Source organism: Drosophila sulfurigaster, chromosome 2L (genome assembly GCF_023558435.1).
Source record: "Drosophila sulfurigaster albostrigata strain 15112-1811.04 chromosome 2L, ASM2355843v2, whole genome shotgun sequence".
NCBI lineage: Eukaryota > Metazoa > Arthropoda > Insecta > Diptera > Drosophilidae > Drosophila > Drosophila sulfurigaster.
The window spans coordinates 6,266,080-6,293,776 of NC_084881.1; the positions used below are offsets into that span (position 1 = coordinate 6,266,080).

Here is a 27,697-nt window from a genome sequence, read left to right on the forward strand (position 1 = left end):
TAAACAGTATTTATCTGTATTTTGTTATATAGAATCTGGAAGTATCTGACTTTTATTCAAAATTATTAAATTTGTAATAATTATTTTGTAATTCAGAAGGCAAATGTAGATAAAATTTCTACAAAAAAGCCATGAGTATAGTCATTCGTTTTTAATTTGTGCTAAAAATATATGCAATAACGAATGCAACAGCCGTTACAAAGGTGTGGGCATCTCAAACTCATCTGTTAGGAGTATTGCAAAAATGTTATGCTCAAAGTGGGCTGTTAACATCTATCAGCTGGTTATTGTTTACGTGAAATTTTTGCAAGTCGAAATAACAATACGCTGACATAGGGCAGATATGGATATTGAGTTAAATTAATTAATAAAGAAAAACAACATAATTTTTAGCCCATAGTAATTTTGTTTTTTATTTGTAATTTTTTAACATACGAACGTAATGTAATGCCAGATTGAAAATGACCATATATTTATATATATTATAAGAACTAATTTTGCTGTTATTAAGTATAAATGCAAATATTGTAATTACCGGTTGTGTGTGCGATTGCAGTTGGGTTCGTTGTAACCAAATTTGAATATATATAAAGCCATTGTAAGAGTATTAGCAAAATGTATATTTTTAAAACAAAGCGTTTCATTTGAAGGTGACGCTTTTATTGTCATCTGTTAAACACACAACTGCGACAGGAAAAAGTAAAATTCACAGTTCTCTCTCAAAGCAAACAACAATAAGTAATCAAAAACCTGTAAAGAATTTGAAATGCCATGGTAAGTGAATAAATTCCTCTTTAATCAAGCCCCTAACTTTCACCCACTCGTCCTTAGTTATGTATAAACTAGCCAATAGGCGTAGCTTATACTATGCAACAGCACTCAAGGCTGAGCTCAGCGGGCTGCAGAATCATGGCGGCGGCAGGCACCATGACTACAACCACAATCTCGAGACTGTGAAGCAGAATGCCAAGATTGTGGTCATAGGCGCTGGACTGGCGGGTCTCTCAGCAGCACAACATCTACTGCAACATGGCTTCAATAGGACGCTAGTGCTGGAGGCGACGGAACGTTATGGAGGGCGTGTCAATTCGCAGCGATTTGGCGACACGTTCTGTGAACTGGGCGCTAAGTGGGTAAACATCGATGGCTCTCACGACTCCATGTACGAGCTGTTACGTAATGCCGAAGGTTTGACAAAGAAACTGAAGCCACCAACACATGCTCGCTATGTGCTTGCCGAAAGCCAGGTTAGTGGCGAGCAGCTTAAGGTGCCGCCAAGGATGGTGGAGCTGATCGATATGCTCTTTCGGGAACTGTGCCGTGGTCTGAAGGTGCGCGATCGGGTCAAGACTGGCGGAGATCTACAGTCGCTAGACAATGTGATGAGCTACTTTCAGTCGGAGAGCGAGCGGTTGATTGGCACAATGTTTAAGGAGCCCAGCGAGCAGTTGATGGCTCGTGACATCTTTCAGTCGCTGTTCAAGGACTTTAGTAGCATACTGGGCTGTTGCCTAGAGTATGTAAACATTCAGCATGTCACCACGTGTCCGCTGCAGCAGGAATCGCATCCGATCTATGTGCCTAGTGGATTGGACAACATCGTGGAGCAACTGACTAACGATCTGGATGTGGGTCAGCTGCAGATGGGCAAACCAGTTGGCCAGATACAATGGCGCACCATGTCGGAACCACAGAGTGTGGGCTGCATGGATGGCAGTCTCTATCAGGCGGATCACATCATTTGCACGCTGCCTCTGGGCGTGCTCAAGACTTTTGCGCCCGTGTTGTTTAAGCCCACACTACCGCTGGACAAGCTGCAGGCCATACAGAATCTGGGCTTTGGCAATCCCGTCAAGATCTATCTGTCCTACAAGCGTCCCATCAGCCGATGGCTCAAATCCAATCTGCGGCCCCTTACCAAAGATCTCACTATCAATCCCAATGGTAATCAAAATGTCATCCGCAGTTGGACGCAACAGGTTGTCGAGGTGTCGCAGTTGCCTAGCAGCCAGCACGTGCTAGAGATACGCGTGGGTGGAGGCTACTACGATGAAATTGAGAAGCTGCCGGATGTCAAGTTGCTCGAGCAAATCACTTCGCTGCTGCGACAGTGTCTTGCCAATCCCCGTGTGCCCTATCCCCAGGCTATGCTGCGCTCTACCTGGAACAGCTCGGCCTGCTATCTCGGCGGTCGTCCCTACTTCTCAGTGCACAGCAGTGCGCGGGATGTGCACAAGTTGGCGGCACCACTGGGTCATGTGGCGCCCACGCTGCTGTTTGCTGGCGATGCCACCGCGTTGCAGGGCTTTGGCACCATTGATGGCGCTAGGTCTAGCGGTATACGCGAGGCACAGCGCATTATTGATTACTACAACAAAAAGCTTAGCGTTTAAGTTTTAGCACGCTGTTAACTAGTCCCAAAAAACGAATATAGTTCAAAATTATCAGTTTAAATAGTAATTAAGCACATTTAATACGATTAAATACAATATATACGATTAGCGTGTAACAACAATAACGAATAGTTGGTCCTATTATGGAGTATGGAGTATGAAATTCCCTAAGCATGTCAGCTTTAAATCTTCGGCATCCTTGAGAGGAGCCACACCTTCGAGTCGTCTATTCGGCGGCCTCCATTTCGTCGGCAGCGGCAGCAACCTCCTTCCACGAGTATTCCATGTCCTCGGGCTGTGTGAAGCGCGAGCAGACGGCCATGCGCAAGAAGTAGACATCTCGTATCTTGGCCGGCACCATGTGAATCTTGCCACGACCGTTGATGCGCTTGAGCAGCGCCTCGTTGCGCTCATTGCTGCCCTTCAGCCGGAAACAGACGAGTCCCATGTTCACCTCAGCGGCCAGCTCGAAACGTTTGTCCGCCACACAGAGATCAGCAAACTGCTTGGCAAAGCCACAGTGGCGACGGATGTGCGCCTGCAGATTCTCGACGCCATACAAACGCAGAACAAACCAGAGCTTGAGGGCACGGAAACGTCGACCCAGCGGAATCTGCCAGTGACGATAATCGGGCGCGGAGCCCTGCATGTCGTGCTTCAGATACAGGGGATCCACATTGAAGGCGTTGACCACCCAACTGGGATCCTTCAGCCACATGGCCGAGCAGTCAAAGTTGACCAGCATCCACTTGTGTGGGTTGAAGTTGAACGAGTCGGCTGTCTCGATGCCCTTCATGTGATGACGATACTCCGGGCAGATGAAAGCGGAGCCAGCGTAAGCAGCATCCACATGCACCCAGACATTGAGCTTGTTGGCCACGGGGCCACACTCGTCTAGGCGATCGAATGCACACGAGTTGGTTGTGCCCAGCGTGACCACCGCATAGAAGGGTATCAAGCCATCGGCCAAGTCCTGTTTAATGGCCTGGTCGAGAGCATCGCCACGCAGGCGATTGTGCTCATCAGCAGGCACAGAGCGCAGCTTGACACCGCCCAGCAAACCGGCGCGTTCCACCGAGGAATGTGCCTGGGCGGAGGCATAACCGACCAACTTGCCAAGGATGGTGTGGTCATCCCATTCTGGGTGCTCCTCCTTTACCTCCTTCAGCTTCTTCGCCTTGGCACCAAGTAGAGCCACCAAAGTGGACTCACTGGCTGTGCCTTGGATGACGCCACCACCCTTGCCGCCGGAGCAGGCCAGGAACTCGGCGGGCAGTTCCAGCATCTTGCCCAACCAGTCCAGCATGACGACCTCCAGTTCAGTGCAGGCCGGACTGGCGATCCAGGTGAATCCAATGCAGGCAATCGCTCCACTCAGCATGTCAGCCACAATGGCTGGATAGGAGTTGGCCGTGGGGAAGTAGGCATGGAACTTGGGACTGTGCCAGTGTGTCACGCCAGGCATGATAACGCGCTCAATGTCCTTCATCACATCCTGCCAATCCTCGGGCTTTTCTGGGGCAGCTTCGGGTATCAAGGGGGGCCAAGTAGCCGGGCTTCACCTCGGGCAGCACGCGTCTGAAAGGGACACAAGAAAGACAATAATCACATTTATAATCTCATTAGCAAGCATTGAAAAAGCTGCACAAAGCTCTCGGCAAATTGAATTCCGCCCCCAACTCAGCATGAACAATGTAGCTATCAACGTTTCCTCACAGTTGCAACTTGTTGCTAGTCACTTCAAAATCAATATATGTATATTGCCAGGAGAACACTAAACACATATGTATATATATATGAAAAAGTGGGTACAGCACTTTCACTTAAGAGATTGTAATTATACTAAATTTATGGGAAGAAGAGTTTGTGGATATATGTATATTAATATGAGATAAAATTATATGAGTATTAAAGACAAAACAATATCTTTAGTAGACTATCGAAATTTGAACAATTATTTATCTATCATTCTTGCAATCAATAACTGTGAAAATTTAAATTTACTCCAGCTCAACTTTTAATTGTAATAATTTAATTTATTAACAAATATTCTTTAAAAAGAAAATACATTTTTAATAAGTGTCTATGGGCATAGAGGAAATTTAAATTTTAACACTTATTGATTGCAAGAATAATAGATAAAATATTGTATCAATTTCGGTAGTCTACTAAAGATATTGTTCTGTCTTTAATACTCATCTCATTTTATCTGATATTAATATACATACATATATCCACAAACTCTTCTTCTGATAAATTTAGTATAATTACAATCTCTTAAGTGAATGTGCTGTACCCACTTAATTTGTCACTGGTTCCAAAGTAGTGAATTATTAAGAACACGAAATTTAGAACCTTTTACGTGGTAAATTTATGCAATTAATTTGAATAGGGCCATATAATCGCTAATTGATTGTGTATTTAAAATATGTATTTTTTATTAAAATGTGTAGAATGTGTAGAAAAGGACTGATATCTCGAAGTCGAGCCTTTGCTGTTGACAATCGCAATTCAATTAGCTGCTGATATGTAAAGAAATAGAGATGTGTAGTACCTCAATCTCTTTACATATCAGCAGCTAATGGAATTGCGATTAACAACAGCAAACCATGAAAAAGTACATAGAAAACAAACAAGTCTTATCACTCTCATTTTCAGAAATACTACCTTAATTGTTGAAACTATTGCTGAGCATAAATACATCTTAAGTAGATTATTTTTCTAATCATTAAGTTGGTCACTATTGCAGTAAAAATACTTTCATTATTTGGAAGCCAGATAAACAGCTAAATTAACAACGTGACGAAATAAACAAATGAATAAATGCTTTTTTTTACGAGTCGAGCGTTTTGATAAACCCAAGGCTAAAACATTAAAACGAAAAAAAAGGTTCAAGAACAATGCACAACTAAAAGATACTACATAATAATGAAGACCTTGAAATGCCAGAAAAACGTTATTAAAAACCTTATAATTTGTAATTGTTGTAAGTGATTAATAAGCTGCAAAAGTTCAAAGCAGAATGGCAAAATTTTTGTGAAAGCTCAGTTGGGCAAATAACATAGAAGGCCGAATCGGGCAATACCTCAATCATACAATATTACTCTATAGACTTTTCCCATGACTCAGCACGCGTTGATCTCAAAAACGTATTGTGTTGTGAAGCGTGCATTGTGCTAGTTAATATATATAATATATAATAGAAAATCAGTCATTCCTTTCGATGCGGAAAGACGGAATGTGTAAAAACTGTGGGTCAATCAGAACGAACTTTCAAATACTATTTGATAAGGTTAAATCAAGTGTTATTGATACCCATATCTGAGTATAGGTCGTAAATTGAATTCAATTAACGTGCTGTGTTGTGTCGTGCCACACGTTCTTACCTGTCGCGTATATTTTCCAGGTAATCGGCTATATAATCGACCATCGATTTGGCAAAATCTCTAAATTCGGGCGCCTCCATGTCGATCTGTGAATGTAAAAGGCGGTGTGTTCAACAATAAATTAGGGGCTATAAACTGTTTGTTTTTAATTTAATTTACACATTATTCTAAAATGTATTGAGAGGAGACAGCCACTCACCGAAACCTTGGGATCCAGTTTATCTGTCACCACAGTATTATTACCCTTACTTGGCAAGGGCATGGTTGGATTAGTGGATGCTTTGGTCTTGTTCAATGAATATGATTATTATTAGTTGTGCTGAATTAGTGAGCGAGGTAAATATGCAGAGAGTATAAAAATGATATTGTGTGTGTATTAGAGATTACATTCAATAGATAAGGCATGTTATTTGCAAATTTGTAAACTTGTTGCCACTCAGTTATTTTTTTAAACATGTGCAAGTCATAAATTCTCTACCTTAGGAGGCAAGAATTTAATAGCTTCACCTCGTTAATAATATTAGTGTTGTAAAATTAGTAAACAGAAATTAACAAATTAGCTAGCATTTGTATTATTCTTAGTTTAAATGCTTCTTTTAGAATAAAAATAAACAATCTTTTTGTATAAACTTGTGTGATTATTCAATTAAGCTTTGAAAAATTCTCATTATTGTATTTTGTAAATTAATTTTAGTTTTCTATTTGGCAACCAGTATTGCATAAAATGAACTTGGTGAATTTAAATGATAAATACATATATTATTATAAAGTTATACTTTCTAAACTTTTAAAGTTTTAAAGGCACTTGATTTATATTTACTTTGAGAAAAATTTGCTTTCAAATATAGAGTGTAATTTCTGAAAGCATTTAATTTAGAATTGGATTTTTGCCAAATTTAGCATGCAATTATTTTGTTTCGTTAAAAACATTTTTAGCACATTTGTTGATGTATTTGTTAAAATACTCGTTTGGCGAATTGACCAAACTTGTTGCTATGAGTTTGTTGACTTTGCTTACAGCTACAAGCAGTTGTTGTAAATTTGCTTCGCATGCAGTTACTTTTTGTGCATTAATTAATCGTGTTTTAAATAAGTTTAAAACCCTACACGATGCCAAACCAGTCGACAAAAGTTGTTTGACATTGACAGAAAAATAACAGAAATACAAAAAGAAACGAGAACAAACCAAAAAAAATAAATCGGCAAGTTGATAAGATTAGAGGAGTGTTAAAGCACAGAAAAAAAGTTAGTTAGTTAAGCAAGGCTGAAAATGTATTTAAAGCAGAGCTTTAAAGGTCATTCTTTAACATTACGTATACGCCCAGTATGTTAGCTGTGTTGTGTGTTAAATGTTTTTTTAAGCACATTAATTGTTTAAATATGCCTAAGAGGCACACGCACATCACACACACACACACACACACACAGATCCAAACAGCACAGCACAGCACACTCACCGTTTTGTGCACTTAAGTTGACTTGCCTTTAATTATTTGCACTGTTTTTCCGTTCCGTTCCGAGTCGCGATTGCACTACTAGAGCTGTGGTTAGTTTTGTATTGTCTTTTAAATAATAAATGTAATGCACAATAGCTGTTCCCGCTCTGGCTATCGTTGGCCAACTGAGTGCTGTTCAGTGTGCGGTCAGGGCTTATAAAGCATCGCTTCGACGCAACTCCGAGCATCGAGCTCCGAGTTCCGAGAGCGGCCACAGGACCGGTTCAAAACGCCACAGATATACGACTCGGCTTCATTCTGTGCCAATGAATTTGTTATGGATAAATACATATACATACATATTCGAGTGAATGAATAATTATTATTGAAATTTCTGCTAACAAACATAACATTAAATTGTTTTAATGTAAGATTGTGGAGCTGCATGTAAATGAGTTAGTTGGTGTTAAATGATCATTCAAAGAGGAGAATCCCCTCAGATTAATACGTGAGTCACCTGTTGTTGTTGTTGCTGATGTTGCGTGGGACTTTCCCAAAAACTAACCAGAAGAACAGCAACAAGAAATGTGCGAAACAAAATTCAAAATAAAAACAACATTTCAATTTACATTTCTGACGTGAAGGCATTTTTGCAACTGGTTTTCTGAGCAAGTTGAATGGGGACCTGGAGAAGTGTGCGCTAATGTATCTCAAACTGTGGTGCGACATGTATCTAGTAGTTGCACGGGCCGAAGCCCAAAGCACGAGACTCTCATCAATGGTCGATGACGTCAAAAGCTCTGCTCTCGATTATGCTTAAAGGGAGATTGTAATGGGAATGGGGTAAGTCACCCAACTGTTGCTGAAAGCGAATGCGTGCCATGCCAACGTCTGCGTCTGGCATTTGAAACGAAGCCACTTTGGCAAATCACTTGACTGAATCAACAGATTTTTGCCGTGCTTACGGCAATGTCGCTCTCATTGTGTTTGCCACACCCGCAGCATCCCCCCAAAAACAAAAAGGTTCAACTCCAGCCAACCCCAAGCAACTCCTGTGTATCTGAGTTCTCTACTTCTACTGCTGTATAATGAGGAAGTGGGGAAAGTGAAAAGGTCGTATTTATTCTCATTCCTCTTGGATTGCTTCTGCTTAATGTTGGAAGTGCTTCAATTTGATTTATGGCTGACTTGAGTTGAATAGCTTGGACTTTCATGGCGGCTTCACATGCTTTTGCTCGTCTTTTGGCGTCTTGAAGTGGAGGATTGCATAATCTATCGAGAGTAGATAAAATAAAAGTTGTGAGATACTGATACTAGGAATGATGGCATAGGATTTGAAACTCTTTTATTCTAGTTTTAGAACTATTTATTCTATTTGTTAATAATACTATGAATATTAAAACTTTTCAAAGCTAAGTAAACTGACTTTCATTTTATTAAAAAAAATGTTAAAATACATAGTAAAATAAAATATACTTTGAATTGATGACAAATTTACGAAAGTGAAAGTTAAAAATATACGCAACTAGCTATTCGAATATTTGTTCCTTTTATATCGAGTAGAAAATTATGATTATTGGTAAATAATGTTAAAATTAAGGCGATTGACACATTTTTATAAATTTTTCAGAAGGCACAAACATGTATCCTCATGTGCCTGCTACTTTATGTATGTCGATTTCTTAGCTCATTGACTTAAATACCATTAAAGCTTCTCTGTATGTTAATAGTAAAAATATGAAAATTGTAATTCACATTTAGCTATTCAGTAAAACACTCGTAAAGATTTTGGTAGTTAGGTTGGTTTTCCACAATTTTATATTTAATATGTATTTATTGTGTGGGATCAGTTTGTTCACATAACAAATTTTTCATAAGTCTTGCAAGATGTAACACTTAGCGGTCTTCTTCTGTCTGGATTCAGTAGGGAATTTATACGATTGATTTCAGATACGCGATTAGCAGTCCAGTCGACGAACAAAAAAGTCGAACAGCGAATGCGCACAGAATCAGAATCAGGCCAAAAAGGGATGCAAATATTGGACCAATGCTGCTGCAGAAGGCAAACGAGTTACAAATTGCATGTTGCATGGATATTATAAAACAAAATCGAAAGTACTTAATAAATGCTACAGGTAGTTACAACTTATTCGACTAAAGCACACACGTTACTGCGCCAGAGTGGAGGGCAGATTGAGCAGCGTGCTTTGTCCACTGGGCAAGTAGGCAACACCACGTGACCTGGATAGCTGGTAAGCGATATCCTCGGCAGCCTCGATACGACGCAGTTCAACCAAACCATCGCCGGCCTCTCCGAAAGATTTAGCCAGCAAATCGGCAGCAGCGGCATCACCCTCAGCGGAAATAATGGAAGCCAATTTCTGTTGCTCAGCCTTTTCGACCACGAAACGAGCCTTTTCGGCCTCCTGCTGTGCAACCTGTTTCATTTCAACAGCCTGTGTGAATTCGCGGCCAAAGGTCAAGTGCGTCAGAGAAATGTCGTCCAAAATGAAGCCGAACTGCTTGGCACGCACAGTCAGTTCCTGAGATACACGTTGCGAGACCATCTGCACGAGATATACATGCATGTATTTAAAGATTTTGTTAATATAAACATATTAATTTTATGCTCACCTCACGTTGAGTAATCAGCTCGCCGGCATCGAACTGAGCGACGACAGCTTTGAGCACCTCAGGGGCAATGGAGGGGAGCACACGCTCATCATAATCCTGACCCAGAATGGTGTAAATCTTGGGCAGCTCATCGGGAATCGGGCGATACAAGATACGCAGCGTGATGTTCACGTTCTGCAAATCCTTGCTGCCGGTTATCACAGGCACATTGCGGGGCTGCGAGCGAATGTCGAAGATGATGGGCCGTTGCACCCAGGGAATGAAGAAATGTGTTCCCTCGCCGACCACGTTCTCCTTGATGCCAGTGAATCGATCGAAAATTACCGCCCGGTGGCCACCATCAACATTATATAATGCGGAGTTGACAACACCGCCCAGCAGGGCAACGCCGAGACCCATTTGGCCAATACGATTGAAAAACTGAGCAGCCATTTTCTATTGAAACGAGAAAAGTATTTAGTCTTAATGTTGTTTCTCAACTGTTTGCGTATTTTTTCAAATGAACAATAAGCCGACTGTGTTTTGTATTTCGCCAGATTTATAGGTTAGAACGTCATGCTAACTTGTGGGGACAAAGTCTGAATGGTTTCGGAATAAACTACGTGTAAGATTAGGAAGATAATTTATTTAACCATTTTTTACTAACTTTATTTGTACTTCAAGACTATTTTAAAATTATTACTTCGTTAAAGTTACTTAATTATTGTTCGTTTTAGAAAACCGCACGCAATATATCGCCAGCTGATATTCCTCGTTTTTTAGTGGTGGCACTATCGATACACCGAAGTTTTTGCAATCGATTTTTTATAGCAATCTTTGTTTATATAGTGGTCAATTAAAAATTTATTATTAATTAATTATTATCCGGTGAATTCCACTTGTGATACGAGTTCTGACCATTTTTATTCAAAATATGCGTCAGACTGTTACTCCATGAAAAATCTTGTGATATATGGGTTTCAACGCTGAGAAGATATACCAAATCACAGAAAAGCCGTTAATTGACGTCTGGTTACACTTTATATGGTATATTCGAATTTTTCAAACAGCCGCGAATAGTACCAAATTTAATTATGTTATAAAATCATTAGTACCACTGGACACAAACTCCATAAATTTAACTTCGTATTTTTATTTGGAATATTCAAAATAATAGATTTCAAAAATGAAATTCAATATCGCTTAACTGGAAAATATCGATAGCATGACCATGGCGCTCTGAAATATCGAACTTCTTCGATAATTAAAATGAACTACCACAATGTTCATGGCACCAGTGAATGAACAACATCGAAGAAGAAGAGTAACTATTCATTGCGCGCTACTTGAGAAATTTGAAACAACGTTGATGCCATTTTCTTATCGCATTTATTGATGAAATAAATACATATGTGTATATTATGAAAACAAAATTTGACTTTTGAATACATCCTCGTTCTCAATTCCATTATAAATCAACATCACCATATTACGAAGCTTAATAAAATCTTTGTAATTGATTTACAATCGATTTTGCGGAACGAGGTCGTTGTATATTTTATTTTAACCTTTTACATAAAGCTGGACATAGTAGCACACTAAAACTACTTGAGAATTGGTTTTACATTAACGCTACATATTTAGTCTAAATACATATATGTAAATTTATTATAATATTTAGCTGGCATCTTGTGATGAAACCAAGCTTAATAAAGTCGCTGCATTAATTAATGATCTAATAATTTCTAAATATGATACCCTTATGTTCTGTTCTTTATTCAAGTATTATCCGTTGACTATTTTAATGATTTCACTTAAACATTTAGCTACTTATTTGCTAATGGTAATGCATATTTAAGTGTTCTATGACCTCACATATCATTTGCTTAGACTTTTAAACGCTATACGCGCGTTGGCGTTCCAAAAATGGGGACATTGTTGCGTCTTTGGGCCAAGGGTGAGGCGGGCACCGGAGTTGGCCCGTTGTTGTTGTTGTTCAGCCGACGTTGCTGGCTATCCGAATAGGCACGTTCTATAAGGAGGAATTCATATCTATCAGATATGTGTATACATATATCATTGGTACTACTGATTTGCCATGCTCGGAGTGTGTTTGATCTTGGTATCTTGGGTAAGTTTTGGAGGAATGCTGCATGCAATATTTGATTTATTTCATTTACCACATATTCTCCGTTTCTTCTTCAAATTGTACACATGCAATTGAAATAATAAAAAGTAATCGTTTAAAATTATATACATACAAAATTACTATTATTATTACTATTATGAAAGTTAGGTAAAACGTGCAAAGTAATTTAGATGATTGTTTAAATTGTAATCAATTTATTATAATGACATACAAAAATATCTTTAATGTGGTTTGTTTTTGAAGTGGGTAGAATAGATTTCTAATTTTATGTTTGTATGCAATGACGTTTTTTCAAAATAAATAAATATGTTGATCGTAATAATAACAAATCCAAAACCAATTGAAATTTATTTAAATGATTCTATCATGCGTATTAGAAAACCTTTTATTACCTCGAAACTTCAATCCCTGTGCCTCGTTGATAATGGCCGCCAATGCTGGATGCTGATAACGCTCTCGGAATATGGCCGATCCATTCATGGCGGATCCACCGTTACCATTTAAAGTGCCGTTGCCATTGCCATTGCCGAGATGCATCATTTTATGCTGTGGCGTATGCTGTGGTGTCAGTGAAATTGGCGACGAGCCATTGCCATTCTTATAGTAGCGATTCTGGTTGGGATCATAGACGGAGGAGTTCTGTTGTTGCTGTGGCTGTGGCTGCTGCTGCTGCTCGTTGTTGTGATTGAGGCGATTGGCCAGCTTGATGGAGGTACAACGATCCTCCTCGTTGTTGCGCATCTTTAGTATGCGCTGATCCTGCACAGAGTAGCGTGATCCGTGCAATGAGTTCAACTGATTCAAATTGGTCACCTGAGGGCTCAGCTTCTTGGCACGGAAGCTGCCGCCTGGTGAGTTGTTCAGCAACGTGCCACGCGATGAGCTGCCATTGGTCTCGGTGCTATCCCTGCTGGCGGCCTCACGATAGCTCGATGGGCGGTGTGTTGAAGGGGGCGTGTCTAGTCCGCTGTCGTGGGCCGAGCAGTCCAACTCCGTTTTGTTGGCCAGGCCAGCGTTGCTGCCACCGTTCGAGTTGTGAGTGGGCAGCATGGGTTGCACTGCAAGTAGATCACGAAGTTAAGTATCTCGAATGTTGGAAAATAGTATGAGGCACTCACCTGAATGGCGCATATCGGTTGGCGCACGCGGTTTGCGATACAGCCAATCTCTGTCTAGCTCGTTGCCATTGTCTGGCGTGGCACTGATGCCACGGAAGAGTCGTGGCCTGCGTAGTTGAACCTCTGCCTCTTCGGCAGTCTCCTCATCCACCACCTGATTCGAGCCAAAGCTGCTGTTGATGAAGATACGACGAGGGGAGCCGTAGAGACCGCCGCCAGCCTGGGTGAAACTATTCTGGGCGGAGGCATAACCATTCGAATAGCGGCTGAGATTCGCATTGCTGTGGTGCGGTATCTTTTGCGGTGTCGAGTGATTCGTTGAGATGCCGCTTAGATGATGATTGTGATTCTCATTATTCAGTGCACTCAAATCGGGCACCGAATCGCTGAACAGGAATGGATTGGCACCCGCATAACCATTCAAGCTGCCAGCTCCAATTTTGTGACGAGCTAAGCCACCGCCACCGCCGGCTCCACTCGTCATCAGCCAATCATCGAGGGCGCTGGAGTAGGTGCTGCCTAGACCAAAGTGTTGGAACTGTAGCGAAGCATGCGAAACGGGCGCCGCAAGAGAAGCCCTGGATCTGGGACCCTGAGCAATCTTCAGAGCGCGTCGTCGCTCCTTGGAGGTCAGCGCGCATTCCTGTTAATAAACATTAGATATTGTTTGATATTAAGAGTTCGAATACTTGCCTCCAGCAACTCGAACCAATCCTCGAGGCCATCGTCACAGCGCAAGAGCACTCGACCCTCGCGTCCCAGCAGCAGCCCAATGGCGCTGTACGAGCGTCGATTAAGCCATTCCACCTTCTCCACGTCCACCAGTTTGACCTGAAATGGGTGAACAAAACACAATGAGCCAACAGTCTGCAACATTGTCCAACAGCATTGTTGCGAACAATACAAGTCAAAGGTTAGGCAATGATCGCTGGTCTCTCGCTCTCTCTCTGTCTCTCACTCTCACACTCTGGGTCAGTCAGCAGGGGTCTGGGAACTGACATCGATTGCAGTTCATCTTAATCTTTATTCAGCAAACAAAGTTTACTCTGAACTTGAGATGGGCTAAAGTTTTGGTTTGAATTTACAAGTTCCTTGAAACTGCTTACATTTTATGTATAGAGACGTTACTATAGAATCTATGTGTATAGTCTATATGGTATTTATTATGTATGGTAGATAAATATATAGTATAAGAATCTGGTCGAAAGTCTAAGATTCTCTGCAGATTTTGACATCGCAATGCATTGATTTCCAAAAATTTATACTTTAAAAGAATGCAATAAATTTAAATTGTTTGTTCCTAATTAAATTCTTTTAATAAATGCAATATATATTGTCAATGATATATCAACTTTCGAATATATTGATTATTAAACAACCTTCCATAAAGGTATCCACTTTTATCGAAATTTTAAACAAATAAAATAAGATATATGTTCATATGTATGTAACTTGTGTTACATGTAATATTAAATTCATCAACAATGCTATTTTTATTGGCATAAACTAAATGTATGGTACTGATCAAAATCCAAATGCAGAACACAATAATGAAAGTGAAAATTGCAAAATAAACTTAACTAATAATAAATAATTATCTTTTTCTCTATATCGAACTAGTGAAGTTAAAAACTTTTCATTGATTTAAAAAATACTTTACAAAAATGGTTTCGATTTAAATATTCGCTAAAAATAGAATGGCGAATGACATCAATTTGCTACTGGAGAATACTATTAGTTGTTCCATTAAGATTGCATCGCATTCGCCGTAACCAAAACTATTGCACTTAATTTTAATAGCGGAGGGCATAAAATAAATTGCTACTCAATTATTTTTAGCACGTCTTTATGCTAAACTTTTGGCCAACAATACAACAATTAAGCCTCGTCTGCTCTGTCTTACAAGTTACCTTTAACTACTATTTATTTTTGCTTCTCTCTTTTCGTTTTCTTGCTGCATTTTCCAACTCGGTTAAAAGTCATTAGGCCAGGCTGATAGTTTTTCCCTTGGCCAAGTGCGAAACTTTTTACCATGTAGAACTTTTATTGAACTCATTTCTCTGGTATACTCTTGTCGTTGTTGTTGTTGTTGGCAAGTTTATGGGCTCTGTTTGCTTGTTCTCTGGCTACTTTATGACTTGAACTTAAAGTTGATACAGATTCTGCGCTCCAACTAAAAACTATACGAGGCCATTAGGCAAATATGTCAGCAGCGTGTGGCAATTAGCCAAGTTATGCGATATAAAACGCTGGCCACCGCTCGAGTTTTGCTCAAGAATTCTCTCTCTCTCTCTCTCTCTCTCTATCTGACTGGCTGTCTCTCCACTGCTTCTATTTTTATGGCCCACCATAATTAAGTTGTTTTAAGCGCCGAGAGGGGAGGAGAAGTGGGTGGCATGGCACACATAGATCGTTTTTATGATAAATTGCGCGATTTATGTTTACAAAAAGCAAAAGGCATTAGCAAGAGATCTGAGAATCATTGGACATGTGATTGCTCATCATCAAGACCCGAAAGACCCTGTCGTAAAGGCATTCGAATGGACCTCCATAAAATGATCTAAGGCACTATAATATTGGCTGGAATGTGTGGGCTAAAGAACACGCAGAAGCATCATTTGGTAATTTGTGGCGTCAGTCTTTATATAAAAGTATTGTAAACTAATATTCCACTTTTATATATAGAAATATTTTGTAGGATCAGCCCAAGATGTTTTTATAGCTGAATTCATCAGAAGAATTAGTTTTTATTATATATTTCGATATTCTTCTTTTATATATTCTTTAAGATCACATCACATCATGTTTTCTATCTACATTTATCGGAAAAACTATCTAATTGTGATTATAAAATCAATGGGATAAATGGGATTACAATGTATGCCAAGCCCGCTCTGCTGACCTCATGAAAGTCACAAATAACTCGTAATCCAAATAATGGCTAATACATTTTCCCAATTTCCGCCTTCGAACTTTATAATTTAGCCTAACCCGAAAGCTTTCAAAAATATGAATTTCAAGGCTGGCATTGATTAGCAGTGATTGGTATTGTTTATATTGTTGTAGTCTCATATTTTGTCATATTTAATAGCATTGCCCGTCAAAACTAGCCCAGTAAGCGAGCAATTCATTTGTTGATTTGTTTTGGCCCATGTTGTACATATGAATGTATCTATACATTTCATATGTGGGCTTTGCTCTATGATATGGTATAAAGCCCAAGTGATTGTGACTTTATCATAGCGATACATTGATTTCTGACACCTTTTGATTGATTTGTAAGGCTGTTCCAGTTGCCTCATTATTATTATTATTATTACATTGGACCGCGCATTTTGTCATCTTTTAATTATGCAAATGCATTTTTAATACAATTAATGCCTGCAGCTCAATTAATGTCCTCTCATTATGGAGATAAACTGAAATTGCAACTTTATGTCTCTCCGGGCCATAGGCAAATGTCTCGGATAAAAAATCAATATTGGATTCAATCACTGTCAAAGTGCAAAAACTGCAACTTTGAGGCAACTTTTGCGCCCCGCAGGCTGTCGATTGCTCCACTCTATGGCTATCCCCTCTCCCCCCTCATGTTTAACTTCCCTCATCATTATTGCTGTCACATCACCTGTAATTATTAAGCATCGCTACGTTTCACGCGCGATTGATTTCCCTCGTGGATTCAAGTGCAGACAGTGGCAAAAAAAATGTTTCATCGCGTTGAATCGAGTCGGAATCATTTGGCAAAAGGTAGACACACAAAATTGAAATTTCGATCACTTTGAAATTTATGCAAAAATCAAATTAAATAATTAGACTGTAAATGAAGCTGCCTCTCCATGGCATACCTAATTGATTAACTTGATTACATTGACTAGGTGATATTGATTCGTTCTAGTATCGTTGACTGTCAATTAAACAATATACTATGCGAACCTACATACTATAGACTTGAAATTAGCCTGCTTTAAGTAGTAGGTTAACACAATTTCTCACAATTCGATGTTTATTATTAGAACTCTTGTAATAAAAGAAACATATGATTGTGTAAATAAAACAAAAAACCTTCTAATGGCTTCTCATGCTTCTTAAATCTCATTACAGAATCAAAGCAAGAGTATTGAATATGTATCTGCATCTAAGTAGCTTCACAGCCACACAGAGGCCTCTAATGAGGCTCAATGACTCGACGCTGGTCATGGCTCATTTGGCTGGTTCATGTCTCCGCTAATAAGTGTAGGTGTCTAAGCTCAGATGATGTCCATTTATGGGAACATTTTTCGATGTCTTTTTGGACAACTTTTGAAGGTCTTTGCGGTATAACAGACAAAGCTACACATTTAGAGTTTAAGCAAACATTTAATTAATGAGCTTTGTCAAACAGATACATTAATAAAATCAATGCAAGGCAATGAAAATTGATTTGTATTATACCACTATAGATTATATAAATTATATAATATATGTGCTCAGCATGACGCTTCAGGTGATTGCACATTAAGAAAAGTTATTTAATTGCGCATACAATTAAAGTTTCCATTTAGTATTGGTATTTTTGGGTATCACTTTATGAGGTGTTTATGTTGGAAAATTTCCGGAATAAACCAAATGCTCGCTGCTGCTCTTAAAATTTATTTAAATTTTAAATTGAACTGTAAACAACGAAGATTGCTGACTATTTATTGAGCTTACTTTTTTTTGTATTTTGAAAAAAATGTGAAAAAAGGCGAGAAAGAAAATTAAATGAAAATTAAACGCTTTGTATAAGTAACTAAAATAAAAGCAATTTTCCCATGATCTCTTTACTGAGGATGTTTTTGTTGTTGCTTTAGCTGTGTGCATGTTAAGTGGCATTTGTGATGTTGTTGCAGTTTTATGTGTATTTTCCTTATTTGTTTAAACAACAAAAGCAATAGCAACAGCAACGACATCAGCAATGGCAACAAACGAACAATTTCATTGCAATCGTACTTTTTTTTTGCTATTGTTGCTTTCCTGTTTTGCGAGTGCTTTTTTTCCTCTGTTGCCTTTTAGCCTCGTATTTACTTTGTTTTAATGGCAAAGTTGTGCGACATTGCGGAGAACGAAAGAAATGGGGGAAGTGGCTGATGAGCTAGTGGGCCAGGCTCATATGGGACGAACCGATAGTTAGGCAAATTAACATGCAGTAGCTGCAAGTTTTGGCCAATTAGTTGAGTTTACCCCCAAAAAGTTGGCGTGGCGTGGTAATGAAGTTTGCCACAAAGCTAGCAGGAAGTCGGGGAATTTTAATGAGAGATTTTATGCCCAACAAGTGTAACAGAGTGTCTAGGAAATTTGCCACAAACTAATGCTTAAATTTCTCGATATGTATCGCGCACTTTGTAATCGCATCAATAAGTATTTTTCTGCTTTTTGTTTATCCCCTATAATAAAACGATCGCTATCAGGAGACCTCAACACCGCAAAACGCGACTTTATGTGTTCGACACTGTGGGGACTCAATTTATAAGCGTTTTCAAGGTGTGTCCTACGGCTATCTCATAAAAACGCCCCGCCCCTGCACTTCCCCTTTACGATGCAGTCATAATGCTCATGAGTATGACAAAGTCATACCCGTAGTTGTCATAATACTTGGCATAAATCTCGTTCTGGTAATAGAATTTTACAATGTGTAGTAAATAAGCGTGAGATGTGTGTCTGTATCTCAATTTGTATCTGTGGTGTGTTGGGCGAGGTTTAAACCTGGTCAATTTGTTTGGCTTGACTGTTGAGACAACTCTAGGTAATTGGGAGACGTGCTGTTGATTCACAGATGCAGATAAAAGTGATGACATATTTAAATATGGGATTGAAATATCTCTTAATACTTATGTTTTGTTTTAGACATTTTCTTTTGCTCTTTATTGAGACATAGTATTTAGAAAATCAATTTTGGAACGGGTCTGGCAACGCCGAGCGAATAACGTCCTATCGATTACAGAACACGGCTCCTGATCGATTAAAGAAGGCACGAATATCGATCGCGAAGAAGAAATACGAGCTCCAACTGCGACGCGAGCAAATATTAGAAGCATTCTCGTGTTAAACGAAACTAATGCGAACGGAAAAAAATTTAGGCATATATTTAAACTCATTTCAATAAAAATCTAAAATTTAGGCATAAATTCTTCTTTTGTATTAGTTACTAATTTTTCATTTTCTGAATCGAGACAATCAGCGATTTCATCTTATTTTGCTGTTAACTTGGCACTCCTCAACTTACCTTAAATATGAATTGACCCATATCCGAGGCACGTTCATTGGCGGATCCCGAGGCACGTTTAAAGCAATGCAAGTAGTCGCGGGTGAGCACAAAGTATCTGCAATGAAAGAGTAGCATGAAAATGCCAATATTAAAATACGAAAATAATTGGCAATGCGTTAAGGCCAAGCCAGCGGTTTAAAGGTCAATTGGCCAGAGATTCACTCATGATTATTATTATACAATTATTATTTGAAGCCAAAAAAAAAAAGAAACTTGAAAATGCGCTGCAACAATCGGCCAAAATACACGCCACAACACAATAGACCACCCGCAGCATTTGAAAATATTATTAATAAATAATAAATCATGCGGCAAAATGAAAAAAGTCAATACCAAGCACTTGAGATACTTCAAACTTGGACTCAAAGCTGCTTTACATTTTATGGCTTTCAAAAGGCGATGATAATAATATTTTATCGGCTCGACTCGGTTGCAGCAATGAAAAGCATTTTATTAATATGCGAAATTCGCCTTTGATTTGTGAATAAAACATAAATTTTGTTTTGCCGAAACTTAATAATGCATGGCGCAAGATATTTGAGTTTTGCCTAACGAAAACTTTATCCATCGATTTATTTATGTTATGGGCAAAAGTTGAAGGCGAAAGCACTTAGAAATGTTTTCCCACTTTTCAAACAATTTACAAATCTTTGAAATAAGCCTGTTTCGCTTAGGTAACAAAGAAGGCCCAAATTGCTCACTTCCTAATCCAACAGTTGGCTGAGCTTAGGTTCTTGGCTCACAGCTGCCTATTAACGTGGCCAAAAGGAGAGATGAAAAACGTATATTTTTTGTTGGCTGTTAAGCAAACTGGCAAATGTTTAAAGCTGAGTTTGGGTAATTGCTTAACCATTGCCTGGACCATGGCTAATAATAGTGTTACTGTGATTAGTTAAGCCCGCTAAGCATGTTGAGCATTCTCTCCGGAGGGTAAAGCAAGAACTGCGATCGCAAGAAATTAATGACTGGATCTCATGGGGTAGAAGAACCTGAGAATGAAAATACTACCAAGGAAATGCAAATAGAAAGGCAGCTAGTTATTGTGGCTGAGTGTAGCGCAAATAATTATAAAATTATTTACAAACAGAAATTAAATTTCCAAAAAAATATGTATCACTTTTTTAAACATATAAATTTGCTTTAAGCTAATTTGTTCTATTACTTTTATAAATATTTGCCCAAACATATTTTAGTCACTCAGTTAAATGCACATTTTATCCAATCGAACAATCAAATATTCCCAATTGATAGCTGCGCTTAGTGGCCATTAACTGTCAATTAAAAATGTGCCGATAAACGTAATTACCAGCTCGGCGATGGATAGAGAAATGAGAGTGGGACGCTCTGTTGCAGCGTAATTAAATTTCAATTAAATGTACAGAAAACAAAAACAATAACAAAAGCACAGCCATCTGTGCAATCAACGGACTTTAGTCTCAGCCACCCAGCAAGACAGCCAACCAGCCAGCAAGCCAATCACCCACCCACTCATTTACAGTGCTGGCAAAAAGCATTCACATTTCGTATTCACATTGTGCATTATCTGCAGTTCGAGTACGAACGTCAGCCACTGTCAATTATGCGCTTTTTTGCAATTAACAACCCCTCTCGGTAAATAAATTTGCATAAATTTGCCGGTCAACTTGAAAGAGGGTTGTTACATTTCACAGGTTTTCGCCAGGTGAAGTTTACTCAAAATTGAATCAATTTTATGCACGCATACACTGAAAGAAATGATGCAACGATAAAATGTAAAACATAAATGGGAAATTTTTAAAATTTTGGAAGCATTGTTAATTTGGAAATTTCCCTACTTCATTCTTGTGAATCATTCTTAAGATTGTAAATGAATAATTGCTTGTGTGCTTACCTCTCCTTCCAACGTGAGAAGAGACGATCCCGCTGCTGCCAGAGAAGTCCACGCTTAATGGGACCCGTCATGGAGGCCACAGGAATGCGACCCGCCAGCAGAGATTGCTGTGAATGATAAGAGCAGAGTGCATAAAAGGTGATTAGAATCCGTGTAAGTTACACCGGAGTGTGAGTTTTTATTTTTTAGCTGAATTTGCACATTTGGAGAGTAAATTACAAAGTGTGCTAAAAATTGCTTTGCGATGTCTCAGCTGTTTTTGGCCGCCACTCACAGTGGCTGTCATAACTCTTGTGCCTTTTGCACTTTATGGTACTTTAAATAATTTAACCAACAACAGTTCCAGTGTCTGGCTCCCATGAGCTATGATTAATGTTGCCTTAACAAGCCACCACTTGCGCCGCTTTTCCCCCTTCCTTTCCCCTTGGTCACACGCACCACACTCACACTCAACCCCATCTGCAGGCATCCCCATCGTTCATCCTCCAACCCCATTTAAGTTCCGCCTGCTGCAACATAAATTCCATTTTTGGTATGTTTGGTATGTTTTTTGTGCGGTTTCGTTGTTGGCTGGCATATTTATTACCAACAGGGTTGTGTATAATAATTTATATTAACAAATGCTTGGCAGCGAGTTAAATAATACTTACGAGGGCGTATACTTGATATAACTGTGCAATTACAACTGGTTAATCTTTTGCGGCTTACGCTTGATTTAACAATAAAAACAGTTTTAATGATTTATACAAATCCAATGAACTTGTTTTAAATAATTATTAGCTGACTGCGAAATTTAAGGTTTAATTCATAGTTTTGACCTTTCTTCCATATTCATTAGTAAAAATGAAGTTTCCCAATCTTAGCTACCTGCTGTTATCAACATTTGAAACAAACCCAACTTTAGTGCAAATGGTTTGGGTTCTCGAAAATGGGAAGAGACCACGGCAAACAAATCACCAGCTTTGTGTCTCGTAGCAAAACAAATGTCGAACATTAGGCAGTTCATTATAAAGCTATAAAAATAGCTCTCTGGCGGCTACCTCTATGGCCCGAAGCGGACAGACTTAATGATATGCTTATGGCTAAAGCAAACTAACCAAATCAATCAAAGCTGGCAATACGGCAATGCGGCAATGCGGGGCGCTAACGGGCCTTTCGACTTGACAAAAGCGTGAATGGGAATACCATAATAATGAATTATTGTTGGAGCAGTATCCACTGGGTTCTAAATGTCCACGTTGGCACATTACAGACTTTGCATCAATCCGTTTTGATTTTTACTAGATACTAGATACATTTTTGGCTATTGCATCTGTGTGGAATCTAAAATCGCAAATCTAAGAAATGATATCATCAGCAGGAAAGTAAAGCGTTTGCTTAATTCGAAATACTTTTTCAAGCGATAAATCTTTGACGCGTTGTATTATATTTTGACCAAACGAAAATGAAGATACTTTTTTTGCTCGAGCTTCGTCTTCTTACGTCTTTGGCCTTTATCGCAGCCACACAATCTAAGTAGAAGTTCTTGCCAGTTTGCTTTTGGCCAGAGTATTAAATAAGGTTCTGGCCAAATTAACGGTAGTCACGTTTAAGAGCCCAGACACAGACAACAACAACAATAACAACACAATGAAGAAGAAGGAGAAGCAGAACAGAATGAGGAAGAAGAATAAGAAGAAGAACAAAAGGTATGCCTTGGATAACTTCAAATTCAATATGGCAACTAAAGGGGGGAAATAGCGTACGAAATTGTGCGGGTAATTTTGCTTCGAAGAGAGGAGATAGAGAGGGACAAGTCCAAACTTAATTTAGCACATTAAAAACTATTGTTCAGTTACGAGCTGACTGAGACTGAGGATGAGTGGACTTTGCTTTTGGGCTAGGAACGTGCAGCACCCATTGAATTTAATGAGCAAATGACTTTCTGCCGGGTTCCTTAAATTGGAACCGTTTTGTGGGCGGAATATTAAGTTCTTAACTTGATTAAAATGTATGTCAGTTTATAGACGCTCGTATACAAGCTTACTGAAGTTAATTTAATCGCCAATCTGTTTTGCATGGGAATGATTATTTTGTTTAATGATTAATATTATCGATATTATTAGAAAACATTTCAATAATGAAACGGGTAATTCAATATTTATTCCTGCTGTTCATAGGGTATAAGCGTATTAGAACTATGTGCCCGCAGGAAATCTCAGCGATATAGACATGTCCGTCTGTCTGTCCGTCCGTATTAATACTTAGATCTCAGAGTCTATACTAGTAGATAACAAAAGATATTTATTTACTTTTGTATAGAAAAAACGCCATCTTACTACGGGTCTTAGTTGCTTTGGCTGAAAATCTGGTATATTTTGCACTATTTGGTATTAAATATTGTACTTTATCAATATACCAAATATAGCTGTTGCAATAGTTTAGTATTTCCTCACTATTTTTTTATTTATTTATTTTACAAATAATACCGCACTGTTTTGATTTCATTTAAAATACATACATATGTAGCGGGTATCTCACAGTCGAGCACACTCGACTGTAGCTTTCTTGCTTGTTTTCAATTGATGTTCTGCAAAATGATTAATTTTGGAAATAATAAAAATCTATTTTAAAACAACTCTTTAGGCAAGTAAACTTTTTTGATATATTTTTTTCTCAGTGTATTTTATTCGTAAATTCTTTAGGATTGACCTCTTTCCTCTCATTATCACCTTCATCAGCTAAATACCAAAACAATAATAGAAAAATCCTAACAAAATTATGACAACATTTACTAATACGACAAGCACAAAAAAAAACGCCTCATACAAATAAATTTTCTTTAAAAAAATGTGAAAAAATAAATTAAAAAAAAAGAAAACAAATTAAATTTTCGTCACGTTCTGCGCATGTAAATTATGGCCAAGCTAAAGCCAAAACATATCAAATGTTGTTGCTGTTCTGCTTGTTGTTGTAGTCTGTTATTTTGGTTGTTTTTGTGCCCCATGTGGAGCGACTGGGAACGGAAATAAAGCGTATAATTGTTCAACACGCATCTGTGGGCCTACAAACATTGGAAACCTTCCACGAACTTTGTTTTCATGACTTTGCTTTGAGTTATTTTTATAGCCAGAAGTGTGCCAAAATAAAGCTGTAGTCGATAAACTGCAAACTCTTGTCTTTAGATATCTAATACGATAATGTCATGAATCAATCAAGCTGCACAGTCAACTCTCAGTCCGCTGAATGTAAATCGAAAGCTTAACCGATTGAAGATAATCACCGATGATGACACAATTGCTCAATAATACTCGTTGGATCTGCGACTGGAAAATCAAAACCAACATAACATTCACAATTTATGGGGTCCGAGAAAAAGAGGAGCGTCAGCATCTGGCATCGTTCTGTGTTGGCGTCTGATTGCTGTAGGTGTGCGAGTGAATTTGTGTTTGAAAGTGACTGAAGATGAAATGCGAGGGTCGAACGCAAAATAATCAACCTTGGCTATTAATTGGTTTATGTTATAAAGGTGAGTAAGAAAGCTTTTACTTGATAAAATTACTTGCACATATTAAGGCAATTCAATTCGTTAACCGAATATACCCTCTTAAAAATATGGTCTCCCTGTGTATCGCTTCTCTTGAAAAGAAACTACTCTCTTGAGTTTACATTTTGCCTGTGGGTAGCTTAGAACCAGATGTTAGATATTGAAATCACGACTTTAGTCAAGAGCTTAAACCTTTTTGCAGCTTCAACTACCAGCTTCCATTGCCAATTCGAGTCTCATTCAGCACGCAGTCAGTTTTTTTTTATGCCAATCCAATTAAAAACCACTAAAAATGCGCCATAAAAGGCAGAGGCCGGCCTGGTCAGACCAGACCCGGTAATTATGTAAGCAGCGCAGACTGCGAATGCAATAATAATGATAAAAACAAAAAATAATACCAGCAAAAAAATGCCAGACATATTTACGTGCCAGTTTTGGCGACATCTTGAATTCATCATTGAGCAAAAAGCGCGCTCGTAAAACATCAACTTGTCTGTACTGCAAACGAAGAGCTTGAGCTTCCTGCACTCGTTGGGGTTTCCCAACAGTAAGGAAACTGACATCAAATGCACTGAAAATGGGGGCATTGAGCCACTGCAGAAGTTATATAATTTTGAATTCAACTCTTTTTTTAGGCGCGGGAATATAATAAGCTACTCTGTGAATTGTGAATCGGGCTAAAAACTGTGAACAACATCGTACTAAAAGTTTCAGGCAAGACATTTGCTTATCAGCTTATCGTGGCGCATTATTTGCTCTTTAATAAAATAACAATTATGTATCTAACATACATGTTTGTCTATGACACGCCCCGCTGTTAATTAAAAATAAACTCATTTAAATGTTCTTTGCTCATGCTGATATGATAAGAGCAATGTATTTTTAAATAGCAGTTAAATAGTAGCTAAATGATAATATTCACTTAAAGTTATCTTTGTTATCTGCCTTGTGTTGTGCAAGAAGATAAGAAAATTTACAATTTCAGATATGAGTTGGTCGACTTATAAAGAGTTAATGCACAAGGTTAATCTACCATCAATTTGCGTATAATAAGTGAGTTATTTTTTACGAAGCTTCCTTTGAAGTTATGGCGAAAGTTTTGCACAGAACTTTCAGCATTTACTAGCACCGCAAATCTTTTATTTTCATTAACAGGTAAAAAGTTGACAACTCTTTTGCTGCATTTGAGCAGCAGTTACAATTTCTCTAAAGACCTTAAAGTCAATGACTTTTGCAGAATATCAAACGATTAAAAAACTTTTAATTTTACAATTTAATTAGTCACACATCTACACACACAAACTACTTTGGCAAATGTTGGAAATCAGCGAAAAGAACACAGCGAAAGGGGAGAAATCAACTGAGCTGTGTGAAAATTGCGCGACCACCGAGGGAGGCCAACAAAGTGGGGGAAATGGCAAACTCAAAGGTAGTGTAGGAGTCGCATTTTATAATTTTTTATTATATTTTCTTATGTTGTTTTTCTCTACTTTTTTTTTCATGTTGCCACTTGAAAGCACACAAAGTATTTATGACTGCTTGTTGGATGGCTGACTGCCTGGTTGGGTGTTTAAATCGTCGGATGGCTGGATGGTTGAATCGTTGGATGGTGGAGAGACTGACTGACTGACTGGCTGACTGACTGACTGGATGGGTTGTCGTGGTAGTTGTCGACATCAAAAGGCAAACACAACGGCAAGTACTCGTGTGTATAGTATAAATAAAAATTAAAAAACATTTTATGATTTCGCTATGGAAAAGTCAAGTCACAAGTAAAATCTGTTGGAATGAAATTGAATTTCCCAACAAAGCCAATGTTGAAACAATGTGTGAAGTTGGCAAACTGATGACAAATTGTTCAATATTTGCTCAACGGTAATTGAAAATCAACTAAAATGAATGACTGAATGACTGACTGACTTACTGCCTGATTGAAGATACACGTATGGTAAACTCACCCAGTAAAAGTCCGTTGATAAGATCATGACACGCCCGCCTATAAAAGATGGTCTGTTTACTATGCTATAAATACCGATTTATAGGCGATGCATATAGGCATTAAATGCGTTCGTCTTGCTGGCAACAATCTCAGGGCTTTTCTTTTGTTCGTTCTTTGTTTTTTAGAAATTTCTTAGCACACACACATCACTAACGATTCTTTTGCGCTGCTAAACAAACATTTAGCTATACGAAGAAACCAAAAGGCAAAAAAAAAGATACGTGCTTTACGCGACGAGAGACAACAACGACAACAACGACGACGGCGACAGCGATGAAGTTTAGCACCGACAACGAGCAACTTCCATTGACGACTATTCAAAAATTCTGAGCGAAAAATATATTTTTCATGCTGCTGCTGCCGTTGCTGATGTTGTTGCTGTTGCTGATGTCGGTGGCAGTGGCAGACCGCCTAAACATTTTTCACATATGGCAAAAACAAGCCCAGTCCATTGTGTATCGTTCTACACAAGAGCACGCAAAGTATCTGCGCGGCAAAGTATCTGTATCTGTATCTGTGTCTGTATATGTATCTGTAGCCAGAGCTGTTGCTGTTGCTGTACAGTGTAGCTGTTGCCGTTGTCGTCTGCCGTGACGTGACACACATGTGGGCAATTCTATGCAGGCAATGCCAGTTGTTGTTATTCCTCTTAATGCTCTTGTTGCTGTTGCTGTTACTTCTCTTGTTGTTCTTGTTTTTACTGTGTTTAGCCAAACATGTGCCTACGGTTTTTATTTATATTTTTTTTGTTTTTTTGTTTTTTTTGTCGACTGGCTTTTATGGTTTATGTGTTAATAAGGCGACCTTCAAAGCGCTCTGAGATTTTTCTTAGCTTTTTTTGGCAAGCAGCACAACAACGAAAAGAGAAACCTAAAAACCTAAAACTTTAGTTGTTTTACACAGACTTTGACTATATGTTTAAGC

At 38.6% G+C, this 27,697-nt stretch overlaps 4 protein-coding genes and 1 long non-coding RNA gene across 11 annotated transcripts in view; 2 read left to right on the forward strand and 3 right to left on the reverse strand.

The window, feature by feature from the left end:
• The first annotated feature begins 430 nt into the window (after window positions 1-430).
• On the forward strand, window positions 431-2,518 carry LOC133835022 (protein anon-37Cs). Its single transcript, XM_062264872.1, has 3 exons — window positions 431-444; window positions 651-774; window positions 832-2,518. Exon 3 carries the CDS (start codon window positions 834-836, stop codon window positions 2,391-2,393), a length of 1,560 nt encoding a protein of 519 aa, XP_062120856.1. The 5' UTR covers window positions 431-444; window positions 651-774; window positions 832-833; the 3' UTR covers window positions 2,394-2,518.
• On the reverse strand, window positions 2,449-5,996 carry LOC133835015 (aromatic-L-amino-acid decarboxylase). The gene is given in 4 exon segments (XM_062264859.1): window positions 2,449-3,936; window positions 3,938-3,971; window positions 5,780-5,865; window positions 5,979-5,996. Coding segments are annotated over 3 exon segments (1,431 nt in total). The 5' UTR covers window positions 5,860-5,865; window positions 5,979-5,996; the 3' UTR covers window positions 2,449-2,619.
• Window positions 5,997-9,001: 3,005 nt separating this feature from the next.
• Window positions 9,002-10,630, reverse strand: LOC133847827 (prohibitin 1). Of its 2 annotated transcripts, XM_062283196.1 has the most exons (4): window positions 10,496-10,630; window positions 9,850-10,284; window positions 9,335-9,782; window positions 9,002-9,268 (listed from the first exon to the last, which is right to left on the reverse strand). In XM_062283196.1, the coding sequence occupies exons 2-3, from the start codon at window positions 10,279-10,281 to the stop codon at window positions 9,384-9,386; spliced, it is 831 nt and encodes a 276-aa protein (XP_062139180.1). In that variant the 5' UTR covers window positions 10,282-10,284; window positions 10,496-10,630; the 3' UTR covers window positions 9,002-9,268; window positions 9,335-9,383. The 2 variants fall into 2 exon arrangements, with proteins under 2 accessions (XP_062139180.1, XP_062139098.1); XM_062283114.1 differs by having other exon boundaries at window positions 9,002-9,782.
• The window catches only part of LOC133847428 (uncharacterized), a 50,154-nt gene continuing 32,952 nt past the window's right edge, over window positions 10,496-27,697 (reverse strand). For 2 of the 6 annotated variants that reach the window (XM_062282502.1, XM_062282752.1), the window contains 6 exons: window positions 21,249-21,355; window positions 19,337-19,433; window positions 13,789-13,926; window positions 13,096-13,738; window positions 12,370-13,035; window positions 10,496-11,860 (listed from right to left, as the gene is read on the reverse strand). In XM_062282502.1, the coding sequence (XP_062138486.1) occupies window positions 11,730-11,860; window positions 12,370-13,035; window positions 13,096-13,738; window positions 13,789-13,926; window positions 19,337-19,433; window positions 21,249-21,355 (1,782 nt within the window). In that variant the 3' untranslated portion in view covers window positions 10,496-11,729. Of the gene's footprint in view, window positions 12,028-12,369; window positions 13,036-13,095; window positions 13,739-13,788; window positions 13,927-19,336; window positions 19,434-21,248; window positions 21,356-26,732; window positions 26,856-27,697 lie in introns of those variants that run through there. The other 4 variants (XM_062282813.1, XM_062282883.1, XM_062282673.1 and 1 more) reach the window with 4 other exon arrangements.
• Window positions 24,010-25,617, forward strand: LOC133847947 (uncharacterized). The gene is made up of 3 exons (XR_009895202.1): window positions 24,010-24,756; window positions 24,804-24,905; window positions 24,977-25,617. It is a non-coding gene; the product is annotated as an uncharacterized LOC133847947 (long non-coding RNA).